At 40.3% G+C, this 22,056-nt stretch overlaps 1 protein-coding gene across 1 annotated transcript in view; it reads left to right on the forward strand.

The window, feature by feature from the left end:
- Positions 1 to 1,843: 1,843 nt before the first annotated feature.
- LOC130665883 (histidine-rich glycoprotein-like) overlaps positions 1,844 to 22,056 on the forward strand; it is a 31,876-nt gene continuing 11,663 nt past the window's right edge. Inside the window, exon 1 of the mRNA XM_057466513.1 lies at positions 1,844 to 2,024. Coding sequence (XP_057322496.1) covers positions 1,844 to 2,024 — 181 coding nt within the window. The remainder of the gene's footprint in view (positions 2,025 to 22,056) is intronic.

The following is a 22,056-nucleotide window of genomic DNA, read 5'->3' on the forward strand; positions in this document are numbered from 1 at the left end:
TCTAATGGTCACCATGATCATGGTTATGGTGGTCATAATGAACACGGTCATAATAGTCACCATAATCATGGTCATGATTGTGACCATGATCATGGTCATGATGTTAATCATGATCATGGTCATGATGGTCTCAATGGTCACCATAAACATGGTCATGATAGTCACCATGATCATATTAAGGATAGTCGTTATGACCATGGATATGATGGTCACCATGATTATAGTCATGATGATCTCGATCGTCACCATGGTTCTAGTCATGATGGTCTTGATCGTTAATGTGATCTAGGTCGTAATGGTCACCATGATCATGGTCATGATGAATACCATGATCATGGTCATGATGGTCTTAATGGTCACTATAAACATGGTCATGATGGTCACCATGATCATAGTTATGATGGTCATTATGACCATGGTTATGATGGCCACCATGATCATGGTCGTGATGAACAGCATGATCGAAGTCATGATCGTCAACATGACCATAGTCATGATAGTCACGATGGTGACTGTGATTATTTTCATGATGGTCACCATGATCATAGTCATGATAGTCGTAATAGTCACTATGATCATGGTCATGATGGTCGTGATAGTAATCATAATGATGATCGTTATGATCGTGATAGTGACCATGACCATGGTCATGATGGACACCATGATCATAGTATAGATGGTCACCATGACCATGGTCATGATGGTCACCATAATCATCGTGACGATGTTCACTATGATCATGGTCTCGATGGCCACCATGATCATGGTCGTGATGGACAGCATGATCAAAGTCATGATCGTCACCATGACCATGGTCATGATAGTCACTATGATCGTGGATATGATGCTCAACATGACCAAAGACATGATGTTCATGATGGTCACCATGATCATAGTCATGATAGTCGTAATAGTCACTATGATCATGGTCATGATGGTCATAATAGTAATCATCGTGATGATCGTTATGATCGTGATATTGACCATGAACATGGTCATGATGGTCACCATGATCATAGTCATGATGGTCGCCAAGAACATGGTCATGATGGACACCATGATCATAGTCATGACTGTCACAAGGACCATGGTCATGATGGTCACCATGATAATAGTCATGATGGTCACCATGACCATGGGCATGATGGTCACCATGATCATAGTGACGATGGTCACCATGATCATAGTCATGATGGTCACAATGATTATAGTCATAACAGTCACAACGATCATAGTAATGATGGTCACCATGACCATGGTCATGATGGTCACCATGACCATGGTCATGATGGTCACCATGATCATAGTCATGATGGTCACAATGATTATAGTCTTCACAGTCACAATGATCATCGTCATGATGGTCACCATGACCATGGTCATGATGGACACCATGATCATAGTCATGACGGTCACCACGACCATGGTCATGATGGTCACCATGATCATAGTGACGATGGTCACCATGATCATAGTCATGATGGTCACAATGACTATAGTCATAACACTCACAATGATCATAGTCATGATGATCACCATGACCATGGTCATGATTGACACCATGGTTATAGTCATGACGGTCACAACGACCATGGTCATGATGGTCACCATGATCATAGTGACGATGGTGACTATTATCATAGTCATGATCTTCGTAATGGTCACCATGATCGTGGTCATGATAGTGACCATGATCATGATCGTAATGATCGTGATGCTGACCACGATCATAGTCATGACGGTCACCATGATCATAGTCATGATAGTCACTACGATCATGGTCAGGATGGTCACCATGATCATAGTCATGATGGTCACAATGACTATAGTCATAACAGTCACAATGATCGTAGTTATGATGATCACTATGACCATGGTCATGATGGTCGACATGATAATGGTTATAATTGTCAACATGACCATGGTCATGGTTGATCATGGTGGACATGATGGTCAATATGATCACGGTCGTAATGGTCACCATGATCATGGCTATGACGGTCACTATAACCATGGTTATGATGGTAATGATAGTGACCATGATCATGGTCATGATGGTAATCATGATCATGGTCATGATTGTCTCAATGGTCACTATATACATGGTTATGATGGTCACCATGATCATGGTCAGGATGGTCACCATAATCATGGCTATGATGGTCACCATAACCATGGTCATGATGGTCATGATTGTGACCATGATCATAGTCATGATGTTAATCATGATCATGGTCATGATGGTCTCAATGGTCACCATAAACATGGTCATGATGGTCACCATGATCATAGTTATGATGATCACTATGACCATGGTCATGATGGTCATGATTGTCACGATGATCATGGTCGTAATGTCGGTCATAATGGTGACCATGATCATGGTCGTTGTGGTCGCCATGATCCTAGTCATGATGTTCACCATGACCACGGTCATGATGGTGACCATGTTCATGGTCATGATGGTGACCATGATCACGATCATGATGGTTTTAATTGTCGGCCTGATCGTGGTTATGATGGTCTTCATGAACATGGTCATGGTAGTCAATATGACCATGGTCATGATAGTCAGAATGAACACGGTCATAATAGTCGCCATAATCATGGTCATGATGGTGACCATAATCACGGTCATGATGGTAACCATAATCATGGTCATGATGGTCACGACGATCAAGGTCACAATAGTCACCAAGATCATGGTTATTATGGTCAACATAACCATGGTGGTCATGATGGTTATCATGATCATGGTCATGATGGTCTCGATCGTCACTATGATCATGGTCATTATGGTCTTGATTGTCACCCTGATCGTCATTATGATGGTCATCATGAACATGGTCATCATTGTCACCATGATCATGGTTATAACAGTCAACATGACCATGGTCATGTTAGACATGACCATGGTCATGTTAGACATGATGGTCACTATGATCATGGTCGTAATGGTCATCATGATCATGGTCATGATGGTAAACATGATCATAGTCATGATAGTCTTAATCGTCAACATGAACATGGTCATGATCGTCACCATGACCATGGTCATGATAGTCACGATGGTGACTATGATTATGGTCATGATGGTCACCATTATCATGGTCATAATGGTCACTATGATCGTGGATATGATGCTCGACATGACCATTGACATGATAGTCATGATGGTCACCATGGTCATGATGGTCATGATGGTGACTATGATCATGGTCATGATGGTCATGATAGTAACCATGACAGTGGTCATAGTGGTCATGATGGTCACCATGATCATAGTTATGATAAGCACCACGATCATAGTCCTAATAGTCACCATTACCATAGTCATGATGGTCACCACGATCATAGTCATGATGGTTACCATGATCATGGTCATGATGGTCACCATGATCATGGTCATGATGGTCATGAAAGTAACCATGATCATGGTCGTTATGATCGTGATGGTGACCATGAACATGGTCATGATATTCACCATGATCATGGTCATGAAGGTCTCAATAATCTTCATGAACATGATCATGATGGTCATCATGATCATAGTTATGATGGTCACTATCACCATGGTCATGATGGTCATTATGATCATAGTCTAATGGTCACTATGATTTTGGTCATGATGGTCACCATGATCATGTTCAGGTCAGTCGTGATGGTGACCATAACTTTGGTCGTGTAGGTCAGCATGATCGTGGTCATAATGGTCAACATGACCATAGTTATGATGGTCACTATAAACATAGTCATAAAAGTCACCACGATCATAGTCATGATGGTCACTATGATCATGGTCATAATGGTCATGATAGTGACCATGATCATAGTCATGATAGTAACCATAATCATGGTCGTGATGGTCTTAATGATCACTATGAACATGGTCATGATGGTCACCATGATCATAGTTTTGATGGTGACTGACCATGGTTATGATGGTCACTATAATCATAGTCATGATGGTATTGATTGTCACCATGATCGTGGTTATGATAGTCACAAAAATCTAAGTCATAATAGTCACCGTGATCATAGTTATGATGGTCATGATGGTGACTATGATCATGGTCATCATAGTCATAATGATCATGGTCATGATGGTAAAGATGATCATGGTCAAGATGGTCATGATAGTGACTATGATCATGGTCATGATGGTAACCATGATCATAGTTATGATGGTCACCATGACCATAGTCATAATAGTCACGATGATCATGGCCATAATGGTCACTATGATCATAGTCATGATAGTCACTAGGATCATAGTTATGATAGTCACTATGACCGTGGTCATGATAGTAACCATGATCATAGTCATGATGGTCTGAATGGTCACAATGACCAATATCATGATGGTCACCATGATCATGGTCATAATGGTCATGATAGTAACTATGTTCATGGTCATGATAGTAACTATAATCATGGTCATGGTTATAATGGTCACCATAATCATAGTTATGATGGTCAACATGACCATGGTCATGATATCACCATGATCATGGTCGTAATGGTCACTATGATCATGGTCATGATGGTCTCAATGGTCACCCCGAACATGGTCATGATAGTCAGCATGATTAGTGTCATGATGATCATAATGGTCACCATGACCATGATCATGATAGTCACTATGATCATGGTCATGATGGTCACCATGAACATGGTCATGATGGTCACCGTGATCATGGTCATGATGGTCACCAAGACCATGGTCATGATAGTCTTGACGGTCACCATGATCGTGGTTATGATCGTCACTAACATCATAGTCATAATGGTCATGATGGTTACCATGATCATAGTCATGATAGTCACCATAATCGAAGTCATGATGGTCTTGATCGTCACTAGGATCATGCTCATAATGGTCATCATTATCATGGTCATGATGGTCATGCTGGTCACTATGATCTTGGTTATGTTGATCACCATGATCATAGTTATGTCAGTCATCATAATCATTGTCACAATGGTCACCATGATCGTGGTCATGATGGTCAGCATGATCATGGTCATGATGGTCACCATGATCATGGTCATGATTTTCAACATTTCATGGATCTGATAGTCTCCATAATCATGGTTATAAAGGTCATGTTGGTCTTAACGATCACCATGAACATAATCATGATGGTCACCATGATCATGGTTATGATGGTCACCATGATCATAGTTATGATGGTCACCATGACCATAGTCATGATAGTAACCATGATCATAGCCATAATGGTCACTATGATCATAGTCATGATGGTTACTAGGATCATAGTTATGATGGTCACTATGACCGTGGTCATGATGGTAACCATGATCATAGCCATGATAGTCTCAATGGTCATCATAAGCATGGTCATGAAGGCCACCATGATCATAGTTTTGATAGTCACTATGATCATAGTGATGATGGTCACTATGACCATTGTCATGATGGTCACCATGATTAGGGTCACGATGGTCACTATAATCATGGTCGTGATGGTCACCACGATCATGGTCATGATGGTCACTATGACGATGGTCGTGATGGTCACCATAATCGAAGTCATGATGGTCTTGATCGTCACTAGGATCATGCTCATAATTGTCATTATTATCATGGTCATGATGGTCATGCTGGTCACTATGATCTTGGTCATGATGGTCACCATGATCATAGTTTTGATGGTCGCTATGACCATGGTTGTGATGGTTACTATAATCATAGCCATGATGATATTGATTGTCACCATGATCGTGGTTATGATAGTCACCAAAATCTAAGTCATAATAGTCACCATGATCATAGTTATGATGGTCATGATGGTGACTATGATCATTGTCATGATGGTCACCATGGTCATGGTCATGATGGTCTTAATGGTCACCATGACCAAAATCATGATGGTCACTATGACCATAATCTAAGTCAACATCATCATGATTATGATGGTCACCATGATCATAGTTATGATGGTCACCATGACCAGGGTCATGATAGTCACCATGATAATGGTCATGATGGTCACTATGATTATGGTCATGATGGTCTCAATGGTAATGGTCATGATGGTCTCAATGGTCACCATGAACGAGGTCATGATGGCCACTATGATTATAGTTATGATAGTCACTATGACAATGGTTATGACAGTCACCATGATCATAGTCAAGATGGTCTTGATCGTCACCATGATCGTGGTTATGAGAGGCACCAGAATCTAAGTCATAATAGTCACCGTAATCATAATTATGATGGTCATTATAGGCACTATGACGATGTTCGTAATGGTAACCATGATCATGGTCATAGTGATCATTATGGTCACTGTGATCATAGTCATGATGGTCTCAATGGTCACCATGAACATGGTCATAATGGTCACTATGATCATAGTTATGATGGTCACTATGACCATGGTTATGATGGTTACCATGACCGTGGACATATTGCTCACCTTGATGATGGCCATGATGGTCACTATGATCATGGTCATGATGGTCTCAATGGTCACCATGAACATGGTAATGATAGTCACCATGATCATAGTCATGATGGTCACCCTGAACATTGTTATGATGGTGTCCATGATCATGCTTATAGTGGTCATGATGGTCACCATGATCATAGTTATGATTTTCTTGATTGTCACCATGATCGTGGTTATGATAGTCAGCATAATCTCAGTCATAATAGTCACCGTAACCATGGTTATGATGATCATGATGGTGACTATGATCATGGTCATGATAGTCACAATGATCGTGGTCATAATGGTCACTATGATCATGGTCATGATGGACACCATGATCATGGTTATGTTGGTCACCATAATTATAGTTATGATGGTCACTATGACCATGGTCATGATAGTCACCATGATCATGGTCGTAATGGTCACTATGATCATGGTCATGATGGTCTCAATGGTCACCCCGAACATGGTCATGATAGTCAGCATGATCATAGTCATGATGGTCATAATGGTCACTATGACCATGATCATGATTGTCACTATGATCATGGTTATGATGGTCACTATGATCATGGTCATGATGGTCTCAATGGTCATGATTATGATGGTCACCATGATCATAGTCATGACTGTCTTAACGGTCACCATGAACATGGTCATGATGGTCACCATGATCATGGTTACAAAGGTCACTATGACCATTGCCATGATAGTCACCATGATCATGGTCATGATGGTCACCAAGACCATGGTCATGATAGTCGTGACGGTCACCATGATCGTGGTTATGACGGTCACTAACATCATAGTCATAATGGTCATGATGATTACCATTATCAAAGTCATGATAGTCACCATGATCATGGTCATGATGGTCACTATGATCATGGTCATGATGGTCTCAATGGTCACCACGAACATGGTCATGATGGTCAATATGACAATGGTTATGACAGTCACCATGATCATAGTCATGATGGTCTTGATCGTCGCCATGATCGTGGTTATAAGAGGCACCAGAATCTAAGTCATAATAGTCACCATAATCTCAATTATGATGGTCATTATAGGCACTATGACGATGTTCGTGATGGTAACCATGATCATGGTCATAGTGGTCATTATGGTCACTGTGATCATAGTCATGATGGTCTCAATGATCACCATGACCATGGTAATGATAGTCACCATGATCATAGTAATGATGGTCACCCTGAACATTGTTATGATTGTCACCATGATCATGCTTATAGTGGTCATGATGGTCACCATGACCATAGTTATGATTTTCTTGATTGTCACCATGATCGTGGTTATGATAGTCAGCATAATCTCAGTCATAATAGTCACCGTAACCATGGTTATGATGATCATGATGGTGACTATGATCATGGTCATGATAGTCACAATGATCGTGGTCATAATGGTCACTATGATCATGGTCATGATGGACACCATGATCATGGTTATGTTGGTCACCATAATCATAGTTATGATGGTCACTATGACCATGGTCAAGATGGTCTCAATGGTCACCATGAACATGGTAATGATAGTCACCATGATCATAGTCATGATGGTCACCCTGAACATTGTTATGATGGTGTCCATGATCATGCTTATAGTGGTCATGATGGTCACCATGATCATAGTTATGATTTTCTTGATTGTCACCATGATCGTGGTTATGATAGTCAGCATAATCTCAGTCATAATAGTCACCGTAACCATGGTTATGATGATCATGATGGTGACTATGATCATGGTCATGATAGTCACAATGATCGTGGTCATAATGGTCACTATGATCATGGTCATGATGGACACCATGATCATGGTTATGTTGGTCACCATAATCATAGTTATGATGGTCACTATGACCATGGTCATGATAGTCACCATGATCATGGTCGTAATGGTCACTATGATCATGGTCATGATGGTCTCAATGGTCACCCCGAACATGGTCATGATAGTCAGCATGATCATAGTCATGATGGTCATAATGGTCACTATGACCATGATCATGATTGTTACTATGATCATAGTTATGATGGTCACTATGATCATAGTCATGATGGTCTCAATGGTCACCATGAACATGGTAATGATAGTCACCATGATCATAGTAATGATGGTCACCCTGAACATTGTTATGATGGTCACCATGATCATGCTTATAGTGGTCATGATGGTCACCATGACCATAGTTATGATTTTCTTGATTGTCAGCATGATCGTGGTTATGATAGTCAGCATAATCTCAGTCATAATAGTCACCATGACCATGGTTATGATGATCATGATGGTGACTATGATCATGGTCATGATAGTCACAATGATCATGGTCTTGATCGTCACTAGGATCATGCTCATAATGGTCATTATTATCATGGTCATGATGGTCATGCTGGTCACTATGATCTTGGTCATGATGGTCACCATGATCATAGTTTTGATGGTCGCTATGACCATGGTTGTGATGGTTACTATAAACATAGCCATGATGATATTGATTGTCACCATGATCGTGGTTATGATAGTCACCAAAATCTAAGTCAAAATAGTCACCATGATCATAGTTATGATGGTCATGATGGTGACTATGATCATTGTCATGATGGTCACCATGGTCATGGTCATGATGGTCTTAATGGTCACCATGACCAAAATCATGATGGTCACTATGACCATAGTTATGATAGTCACCATAATCTAAGTCAACATCATCATGATTATGATGGTCATCATGATCATAGTTATGATGGTCACCATGACCAGGGTCATGATAGTCACCATGATAATGGTCATGATGGTCACTATGATTATGGTCATGATGGTCTCAATGGTCACCATGAACATGGTCATGATGGCCACTATAATTATAGTTATGATAGTCACTATGACAATGGTTATGACAGTCACCATGATCATAGTCAAGATGGTCTTGATCGTCACCATGATCGTGGTTATGAGAGGCACCAGAATCTAAGTCATAATAGTCACCGTAATCATAATTATGATGGTCATTACAGGCACTATGACGATGTTCGTAATGGTAACCATGATCATGGTCATAGTGGTCATTATGGTCACTGTGATCTTAGTCATGATGGTCTCAATGGTCACCATGAACATGGTCATAATGGTCACTATGATCATAGTTATGACGGTCACTATGACGTGGTCATGATGGTTACCATGACCGTGGACATATTGCTCACCTTGATGATGGCCATGATGGTCACTATGATCATGGTCATGATGGTCTCAATGGTCACCATGAACATGGTAATGATAGTCACCATGATCATAGTCATGATGGTCACACTGAAATTGTTATGATGGTGTCCATGATCATGCTTATAGTGGTCATGATGGTCACCATGATCATAGTTATGATTTTCTTGATTGTCACCATGATCGTGGTTATGATAGTCAGCATAATCTCAGTCATAATAGTCACCGTAACCATGGTTATGATGATCATGATGGTGACTATGATCATGGTCATGATAGTCACAATGATCGTGGTCATAATGGTCACTATGATCATGGTCATGATGGACACCATGATCATGGTTATGTTGGTCACCATAATCATAGTTATGATGGTCACTATGACCATGGTCATGATAGTCACCATGATCATGGTCGTAATGGTCACTATGATCATGGTCATGATGGTCTCAATGGTCACCCCGAACATGGTCATGATAGTCAGCATGATCATTGTCATGATGGTCATAATGGTCACTATGACCATGATCATGATCGTCACTATGATCATGGTTATGATGGTCACTATGATCATGGTCATGATGGTCTCAATGATCATGATTATGATGGTCACCATGATCATAGTCATGACTGTCTTAACGGTCACCATGAACATGGTCATGATGGTCACCATGATCATGGTTACAAAGGTCACTATGACCATTGCCATGATAGTCACCATGATCATGGTCATGATGGTCACCAAGACCATGGTCATGATAGTCGTGACGGTCACCATGATCGTGGTTATGACGGTCACTAACATCATAGTCATAATGGTCATGATGATTACCATTATCAAAGTCATGATAGTCACCATGATCATGGTCATGATGGTCACTATGATCATGGTCATGATGGTCTCAATGATCACCACGAACATGGTCATGATGGTCACTATGACAATGGTTATGACAGTCACCATGATCATAGTCATGATGGTCTTGATCGTCGCCATGATCGTGATTATGAGAGGCACCAGAATCTAAGTCATAATAGTCACCATAATCTCAATTATGATGGTCATTATAGGCACTATGACGATGTTCGTGATGGTAACCATGATCATGGTCATAGTGGTCATTATGGTCACTGTGATCATAGTCATGATTGTCTCAATGATCACCATGAACATGGTAATGATAGTCACCATGATCATAGTAATGATGGTCACCCTGAACATTGTTATGATGGTCACCATGATCATGCTTATAGTGGTCATGATGGTCACCATGACCATAGTTATGATTTTCTTGATTGTCACCATGATCGTGGTTATGATAGTCAGCATAATCTCAGTCATAATAGTCACCGTAACCATGGTTATGATGATCATGATGGTGACTATGATCATGGTCATGATAGTCACAATGATCGTGGTCATAATGGTCACTATGATCATGGTCATGATGGACACCATGATCATGGTTATGTTGGTCACCATAATCATAGTTATGATGGTCACTATGACCATGGTCATGATGGTCTCAATGGTCACCATGAACATGGTAATGATAGTCACCATGATCATAGTCATGATGGTCACCCTGAACATTGTTATGATGGTGTCCATGATCATGCTTATAGTGGTCATGATGGTCACCATGATCATAGTTATGATTTTCTTGATTGTCACCATGATCGTGGTTATGATAGTCAGCATAATCTCAGTCATAATAGTCACCGTAACCATGGTTATGATGATCATGATGGTGACTATGATCATGGTCATGATAGTCACAATGATCGTGGTCATAATGGTCACTATGATCATGGTCATGATGGACACCATGATCATGGTTATGTTGGTCACCATAATCATAGTTATGATGGTCACTATGACCATGGTCATGATAGTCACCATGATCATGGTCGTAATGGTCACTATGATCATGGTCATGATGGTCTCAATGGTCACCCCGAACATGGTCATGATAGTCAGCATGATCATAGTCATGATGGTCATAATGGTCACTATGACCGTGGTCATGATGGTAACCATGATCATAGCCATGATGGTCTCAATGGTCATCATAAACATGGTCATGAAGGTCACCATGATCATAGTTTTGATAGTCACTATGATCATAGTTATGATGGTCACTATGACCATGGTCATGATGGTCACCATAATTAGGGTCACGATGGTCACTATGATCTTGGTCATGATGGTCACCATGATCATGGTTTTGATAGTTGCTATGACCATGGTTGTGATGGTTACTATAATCATAGTCATGATGATATTGATTGTCACCATGATCGTGGTTAAGATAGTCACCAAAATCTAAGTCATAATAGTCAACATGATCATAGTTATGATGGTCATGATGGTGACTATGATCATGGCCATGATGGTCACCATGGTCATGGTCATGATGGTCTTAATGGTCACCATGACCAAAATCATGATGGTCACTATGACCATAGTTATGATAGTCACCATACTCTAAGTCATAATAGTCAACATCATCATGATTATGATGGTCACCATGATCATGGTTATGATGGTCACCATGACCATGGTCATGATAAGCACCATGATAATGGTCATGATGGTCACTATGATTATGGTCATGATGGTCTCAATGGTAATGGTCATGATGGTTTCAATGGTCACCATGAACATGGTCATAATGGCCACCATGATCATAGTTATGATAGTCACTATGACCATGGTCATGATGGTCTCAATGGTCGTCATGAACATGGTCATGATGGTCATTATGACAATGGTTATGACGGTCACCATGATCATAGTCATGATGGTCTTGATCGTCACCATGATCGTGGTTATGAGAGGCACCAGAATCTGAGTCATAATAGTCACCATAATCATAATTATGATGGTCATTATAGGCACTATGACGATGTTCGTGATGGTAACCATGATCATGGTCATGATAGTCACCATGATCATGGTCGTAATGGTCACTATGATCATGGTCATGATGGTCTCAATGGTCACCCCGAACATGGTCATGATAGTCAGCATGATCATAGTCATGATAGTCATAATGGTCACCATGACCATGATCATGATAGTCACTATGATCATGGTTATGATGGTCTCAATGGTCATGATTATGATGGTCACCATGATCATAGTCATGACTGTCTTAATGGTCACCATGAACATGGTCATGATGGTCACCATAATCATGGTTACAAAGGTCACTATGACCATTGCCATGATAGTCACCATGATCATGGTCATGATGGTCACCAAGACCATGGTCATGATAGTCGTGACGGTCACCATGATCGTGGTTATGATGGTCACTAACATCATAGTCATAATGGTCATGATGATTACCATGATCAAAGTCATGATAGTCACCATAATCGACGTCATGATGGTCTTGATCGTCACTAGGATCATGCTCATAATGGTCATCATTATCATGGTCATGATGGTCATGCTAGTCACTATGATCTTGGTTATGTTGATCACCATGATCATAGTTATGTCAATCATCGTAATCATTGTCATAATGGTCACCATGATCGTGGTCATGATGGTCAGCATGATCATGGTCATGATGGTCAGCATGATCATGGTCATGATGGTCACCATGATCATGGTCATGATTGTCAACATTCCATGGATATGATAGTCACCATAATCATGGTTATAAAGGTCATGTTGGTCTCAACGGTCACCATGAACATAATCATAATGGTCACCATGATCATGGTTATGATGGTCACCATTATCATAGTTATGATGGTCACCATGACCATAGTCATGATAGTAACCATGATCATGGCCATAATGGTCACTATGATCATAGTCATGATGGTCACTAGGATCATAGTTATGATGGTCACTATGACCGTGGTCATGATGGTAACCATGATCATAGCCATGATGGTCTCAATGGTCATCATAAACATGGTCATGAAGGTCACCATGATCATAGTTTTAATAGTAACTATGATCATAGTTATGATGGTCACTATGACCATGGTCATGATGGTCACCATCATTAGGGTCACGATGGTCACTATAATCATGGTCGTGGTGGTCACCATGATCATGGTCATGATGGTCACCATGATCATGATCATGATGGTCACTATGACGTTGGTCGTGATGGTCACCATAATCGATGTCATGATGGTCTTGATCGTCACTAGGATCATTCTCATAATGGTCATTATTATCATGGTCATGATGGTCATGCTGGTCACTATGATCTTGGTCATGATGGTCACCATGATCATAGTTTTGATGGTCCCTATGACCATGGTTGTGATGGTTACTATAATCTTAGTCATGATGGTATTGATTGTCACCATGATCGTGGTTATGATAGTCACCAAAATCTGAGTCATAATAGTCACCATGATCATAGTTATAATGGTCATGATGGTGACTATGATCATGGTCATGATGGTTACCATGGTCATGGTCATGATGGTCTCAATGGTCACCATGACCAAAATCATGATGGTCACCATGATCATAGTTTTGATGGTCACTATGGCCATAGTTATGATAGTCACCATGATAATGGTCATGATGGAAACTATGATCATAATCATGATGGTCTCAATGGTCACCATGAACATGGTCATGATGGCCACCATGATGATAGTTATGACAGTCAATATGACCATGGTCATGATAGTCACCATGATCATGGTCGTAATGGTCACTATGATCATGGTCATGATGGTCTCAATGGTCACCCCGAACATGGTCATGATAGTCAGCATGATCATAGTCATGATAGTCATAATGGTCACCATGACCATGATCATGATAGTCACTATGATCATGGTTATGATGGTCTCAATGGTCACTATTATGATGGTCACCATGATCATAGTCATGACTGTCTTAATGGTCACCATGAACATGGTCATGATGGTCACCATAATCATGGTTACAAAGGTCACTATGACCATTGCCATGATAGTCACCATGATCATGGTCATGATGGTCACCAAGACCATGGTCATGATAGTCGTGACGGTCACCATGATCGTGGTTATGATGGTCACTAACATCATAGTCATAATGGTCATGATGATTACCATGATCAAAGTCATGATAGTCACCATAATCGACGTCATGATGGTCTTGATCGTCACTAGGATCATGCTCATAATGGTCATCATTATCATGGTCATGATGGTCATGCTAGTCACTATGATCTTGGTTATGTTGATCACCATGATCATAGTTATGTCAATCATCGTAATCATTGTCATAATGGTCACCATGATCGTGGTCATGATGGTCAGCATGATCATGGTCATGATGGTCAGCATGATCATGGTCATGATGGTCACCATGATCATGGTCATGATTGTCAACATTCCATGGATATGATAGTCACCATAATCATGGTTATAAAGGTCATGTTGGTCTCAACGGTCACCATGAACATAATCATAATGGTCACCATGATCATGGTTATGATGGTCACCATTATCATAGTTATGATGGTCACCATGACCATAGTCATGATAGTAACCATGATCATGGCCATAATGGTCACTATGATCATAGTCATGATGGTCACTAGGATCATAGTTATGATGGTCACTATGACCGTGGTCATGATGGTAACCATGATCATAGCCATGATGGTCTCAATGGTCATCATAAACATGGTCATGAAGGTCACCATGATCATAGTTTTAATAGTAACTATGATCATAGTTATGATGGTCACTATGACCATGGTCATGATGGTCACCATCATTAGGGTCACGATGGTCACTATAATCATGGTCGTGGTGGTCACCATGATCATGGTCATGATGGTCACCATGATCATGATCATGATGGTCACTATGACGTTGGTCGTGATGGTCACCATAATCGATGTCATGATGGTCTTGATCGTCACTAGGATCATTCTCATAATGGTCATTATTATCATGGTCATGATGGTCATGCTGGTCACTATGATCTTGGTCATGATGGTCACCATGATCATAGTTTTGATGGTCCCTATGACCATGGTTGTGATGGTTACTATAATCTTAGTCATGATGGTATTGATTGTCACCATGATCGTGGTTATGATAGTCACCAAAATCTGAGTCATAATAGTCACCATGATCATAGTTATAATGGTCATGATGGTGACTATGATCATGGTCATGATGGTTACCATGGTCATGGTCATGATGGTCTCAATGGTCACCATGACCAAAATCATGATGGTCACCATGATCATAGTTTTGATGGTCACTATGGCCATAGTTATGATAGTCACCATGATAATGGTCATGATGGAAACTATGATCATAATCATGATGGTCTCAATGGTCACCATGAACATGGTCATGATGGCCACCATGATGATAGTTATGACAGTCAATATGACCATGGTCATGATAGTCACCATGATCATGCTCATGATGGTCGCTATGATCATGGTCATGATGGTCTCAATGGTCACCACGAACATGGTCATTATGGTCACTATGACTATGGTTATGACGGTCACCATGATCACAGTCATGATGGTCACTATGACCATGGCTATGACGGTCACCATGATCACAGTCATGATGTTCTTGATCGTCACCATGATCGTGGTTATGATAGTCACCATAATCTAAGTCATAATAGTCACCATAATCATAGTTATAATTGTCATTATAGGCACTATGACGATGGTTGTGATGGTCACCATGATTATGGTCATAGTGGTCATTATAGTCACTGTGATCATAGTCATGATGGTCTCAATGGTCACCATGATCATAGTCTTGATGGTCACCCTGAACATAGTTATAATGGTCACCATGATCATGCTTATAGTGGTCATGATGGTCACCATGACCATAGTTATGATTTTCTTGATTGTCACCATGATCGTGGTTATGATAGTCAGCATAATCTCAGTCATAATAGTCACCGTAACCATGGTTATGATGATCATGATGGTGACTATGATCATGGTCATGATAGTCACAATGATCGTGGTCATAATGGTCACTATGATCATGGTCATGATGGACACCATGATCATGGTTATGTTGGTCACCATAATCATAGTTATGATGGTCACTATGACCATGGTCAAGATGGTCTCAATGGTCACCATGAACATGGTAATGATAGTCACCATGATCATAGTCATGATGGTCACCCTGAACATTGTTATGATGGTGTCCATGATCATGCTTATAGTGGTCATGATGGTCACCATGATCATAGTTATGATTTTCTTGATTGTCACCATGATCGTGGTTATGATAGTCAGCATAATCTCAGTCATAATAGTCACCGTAACCATGGTTATGATGATCATGATGGTGACTATGATCATGGTCATGATAGTCACAATGATCGTGGTCATAATGGTCACTATGATCATGGTCATGATGGACACCATGATCATGGTTATGTTGGTCACCATAATCATAGTTATGATGGTCACTATGACCATGGTCATGATAGTCACCATGATCATGGTCGTAATGGTCACTATGATCATGGTCATGATGGTCTCAATGGTCACCCCGAACATGGTCATGATAGTCAGCATGATCATAGTCATGATGGTCATAATGGTCACTATGACCATGATCATGATTGTTACTATGATCATAGTTATGATGGTCACTATGATCATAGTCATGATGGTCTCAATGGTCACCATGAACATGGTAATGATAGTCACCATGATCATAGTAATGATGGTCACCCTGAACATTGTTATGATGGTCACCATGATCATGCTTATAGTGGTAATGATGGTCACCATGACCATAGTTATGATTTTCTTGATTGTCAGCATGATCGTGGTTATGATAGTCAGCATAATCTCAGTCATAATAGTCACCATGACCATGGTTATGATGATCATGATGGTGACTATGATCATGGTCATGATAGTCACAATGATCATGGTCTTGATCGTCACTAGGATCATGCTCATAATGGTCATTATTATCATGGTCATGATGGTCATGCTGGTCACTATGATCTTGGTCATGATGGTCACCATGATCATAGTTTTGATGGTCGCTATGACCATGGTTGTGATGGTTACTATAAACATAGCCATGATGATATTGATTGTCACCATGATCGTGGTTATGATAGTCACCAAAATCTAAGTCATAATAGTCACCATGATCATAGTTATGATGGTCATGATGGTGACTATGATCATTGTCATGATGGTCACCATGGTCATGGTCATGATGGTCTTAATGGTCACCATGACCAAAATCATGATGGTCACTATGACCATAGTTATGATGGTCACCATAATCTAAGTCAACATCATCATGATTATGATGGTCATCATGATCATAGTTATGATGGTCACCATGACCAGGGTCATGATAGTCACCATGATAATGGTCATGATGGTCACTATGATTATGGTCATGATGGTCTCAATGGTAATGGTCATGATGGTCTCAATGGTCACCATGAACATGGTCATGATGGCCACTATAATTATAGTTATGATAGTCACTATGACAATGGTTATGACAGTCACCATGATCATAGTCAAGATGGTCTTGATCGTCACCATGATCGTGGTTATGAGAGGCACCAGAATCTAAGTCATAATAGTCACCGTAATCATAATTATGATGGTCATTATAGGCACTATGACGATGTTCGTAATGGTAACCATGATCATGGTCATAGTGGTCATTATGGTCACTGTGATCATAGTCATGATGGTCTCAATGGTCACCATGAACATGGTCATAATGGTCACTATGATCATAGTTATGACGGTCACTATGACAATGGTCATGATGGTTACCATGACCGTGGACATATTGCTCACCTTGATGATGGCCATGATGGTCACTATGATCATGGTCATGATGGTCTCAATGGTCACCATGAACATGGTAATGATAGTCACCATGATCATAGTCATGATGGTCACCCTGAACATTGTTATGATGGTGTCCATGATCATGCTTATAGTGGTCATGATGGTCACCATGATCATAGTTATGATTTTCTTGATTGTCACCATGATCGTGGTTATGATAGTCAGCATAATCTCAGTCATAATAGTCACCGTAACCATGGTTATGATGATCATGATGGTGACTATGATCATGGTCATGATAGTCACAATGATCGTGGTCATAATGGTCACTATGATCATGGTCATGATGGACACCATGATCATGGTTATGTTGGTCACCATAATCATAGTTATGATGGTCACTATGACCATGGTCATGATAGTCACCATGATCATGGTCGTAATGGTCACTATGATCATGGTCATGATGGTCTCAATGGTCACCCCGAACATGGTCATGATAGTCAGCATGATCATAGTCATGATGGTCATAATGGTCACTATGACCATGATCATGATTGTTACTATGATCATAGTTATGATGGTCACTATGATCATAGTCATGATGGTCTCAATGGTCACCATGAACATGGTAATGATAGTCACCATGATCATAGTAATGATGGTCACCCTGAACATTGTTATGATGGTCACCATGATCATGCTTATAGTGGTAATGATGGTCACCATGACCATAGTTATGATTTTCTTGATTGTCAGCATGATCGTGGTTATGATAGTCAGCATAATCTCAGTCATAATAGTCACCATGACCATGGTTATGATGATCATGATGGTGACTATGATCATGGTCATGATAGTCACAATGATCATGGTCTTGATCGTCACTAGGATCATGCTCATAATGGTCATTATTATCATGGTCATGATGGTCATGCTGGTCACTATGATCTTGGTCATGATGGTCACCATGATCATAGTTTTGATGGTCGCTATGACCATGGTTGTGATGGTTACTATAAACATAGCCATGATGATATTGATTGTCACCATGATCGTGGTTATGATAGTCACCAAAATCTAAGTCATAATAGTCACCATGATCATAGTTATGATGGTCATGATGGTGACTATGATCATTGTCATGATGGTCACCATGGTCATGGTCATGATGGTCTTAATGGTCACCATGACCAAAATCATGATGGTCACTATGACCATAGTTATGATGGTCACCATAATCTAAGTCAACATCATCATGATTATGATGGTCATCATGATCATAGTTATGATGGTCACCATGACCAGGGTCATGATAGTCACCATGATAATGGTCATGATGGTCACTATGATTATGGTCATGATGGTCTCAATGGTAATGGTCATGATGGTCTCAATGGTCACCATGAACATGGTCATGATGGCCACTATAATTATAGTTATGATAGTCACTATGACAATGGTTATGACAGTCACCATGATCATAGTCAAGATGGTCTTGATCGTCACCATGATCGTGGTTATGAGAGGCACCAGAATCTAAGTCATAATAGTCACCGTAATCATAATTATGATGGTCATTATAGGCACTATGACGATGTTCGTAATGGTAACCATGATCATGGTCATAGTGGTCATTATGGTCACTGTGATCATAGTCATGATGGTCTCAATGGTCACCATGAACATGGTCATAATGGTCACTATGATCATAGTTATGACGGTCACTATGACAATGGTCATGATGGTTACCATGACCGTGGACATATTGCTCACCTTGATGATGGCCATGATGGTCACTATGATCATGGTCATGATGGTCTCAATGGTCACCATGAACATGGTAATGATAGTCACCATGATCATAGTCATGATGGTCACCCTGAACATTGTTATGATGGTGTCCATGATCATGCTTATAGTGGTCATGATGGTCACCATGATCATAGTTATGATTTTCTTGATTGTCACCATGATCGTGGTTATGATAGTCAGCATAATCTCAGTCATAATAGTCACCGTAACCATGGTTATGATGATCATGATGGTGACTATGATCATGGTCATGATAGTCACAATGATCGTGGTCATAATGGTCACTATGATCATGGTCATGATGGACACCATGATCATGGTTATGTTGGTCACCATAATCATAGTTATGATGGTCACTATGACCATGGTCATGATAGTCACCATGATCATGGTCGTAATGGTCACTATGATCATGGTCATGATGGTCTCAATGGTCACCCCGAACATGGTCATGATAGTCAGCATGATCATTGTCATGATGGTCATAATGGTCACTATGACCATGATCATGATTGTCACTATGATCATGGTTATGATGGTCACTATGATCATGGTCATGATGGTCTCAATGATCATGATTATGATGGTCACCATGATCATAGTCATGACTGTCTTAACGGTCACCATGAACATGGTCATGATGGTCACCATGATCATGGTTACAAAGGTCAATATGACCATTGCCATGATAGTCACCATGATCATGGTCATGATGGTCACCAAGACCATGGTCATGATAGTCGTGACGGTCACCATGATCGTGGTTATGACGGTCACTAACATCATAGTCATAATGGTCATGATGATTACCATTATCAAAGTCATGATAGTCACCATGATCATGGTCATGATGGTCACTATGATCATGGTCATGATGGTCTCAATGGTCACCACGAACATGGTCATGATGGTCACTATGACAATGGTTATGACAGTCACCATGATCATAGTCATGATGGTCTTGATCGTCGCCATGATCGTGGTTATGAGAGGCACCAGAATCTAAGTCATAATAGTCACCATAATCTCAATTATGATGGTCATTATAGGCACTATGACGATGTTCGTGATGGTAACCATGATCATGGTCATAGTGGTCATTATGGTCACTGTGATCATAGTCATGATTGTCTCAATGATCACCATGAACATGGTAATGATAGTCACCATGATCATAGTAATGATGGTCACCCTGAACATTGTTATGATGGTCACCATGATCATGCTTATAGTGGTCATGATGGTCACCATGACCATAGTTATGATTTTCTTGATTGTCACCATGATCGTGGTTATGATAGTCAGCATAATCTCAGTCATAATAGTCACCGTAACCATGGTTATGATGATCATGATGGTGACTATGATCATGGTCATGATAGTCACAATGATCGTGGTTATAATGGTCACTATGATCATGGTCATGATGGACACCATGATCATGGTTATGTTGGTCACCATAATCATAGTTATGATGGTCACTATGACCATGGTCATGATGGTCTCAATGGTCACCATGAACATGGTAATGATAGTCACCATGATCATAGTCATGATGGTCACCCTGAACATTGTTATGATGGTGTCCATGATCATGCTTATAGTGGTCATGATGGTCACCATGATCATAGTTATGATTTTCTTGATTGTCACCATGATCGTGGTTATGATAGTCAGCATAATCTCAGTCATAATAGTCACCGTAACCATGGTTATGATGA

This window comes from Microplitis mediator, chromosome 3 (assembly GCF_029852145.1).
Source record: "Microplitis mediator isolate UGA2020A chromosome 3, iyMicMedi2.1, whole genome shotgun sequence".
Taxonomy (NCBI): Eukaryota; Metazoa; Arthropoda; class Insecta; order Hymenoptera; family Braconidae; genus Microplitis; species Microplitis mediator.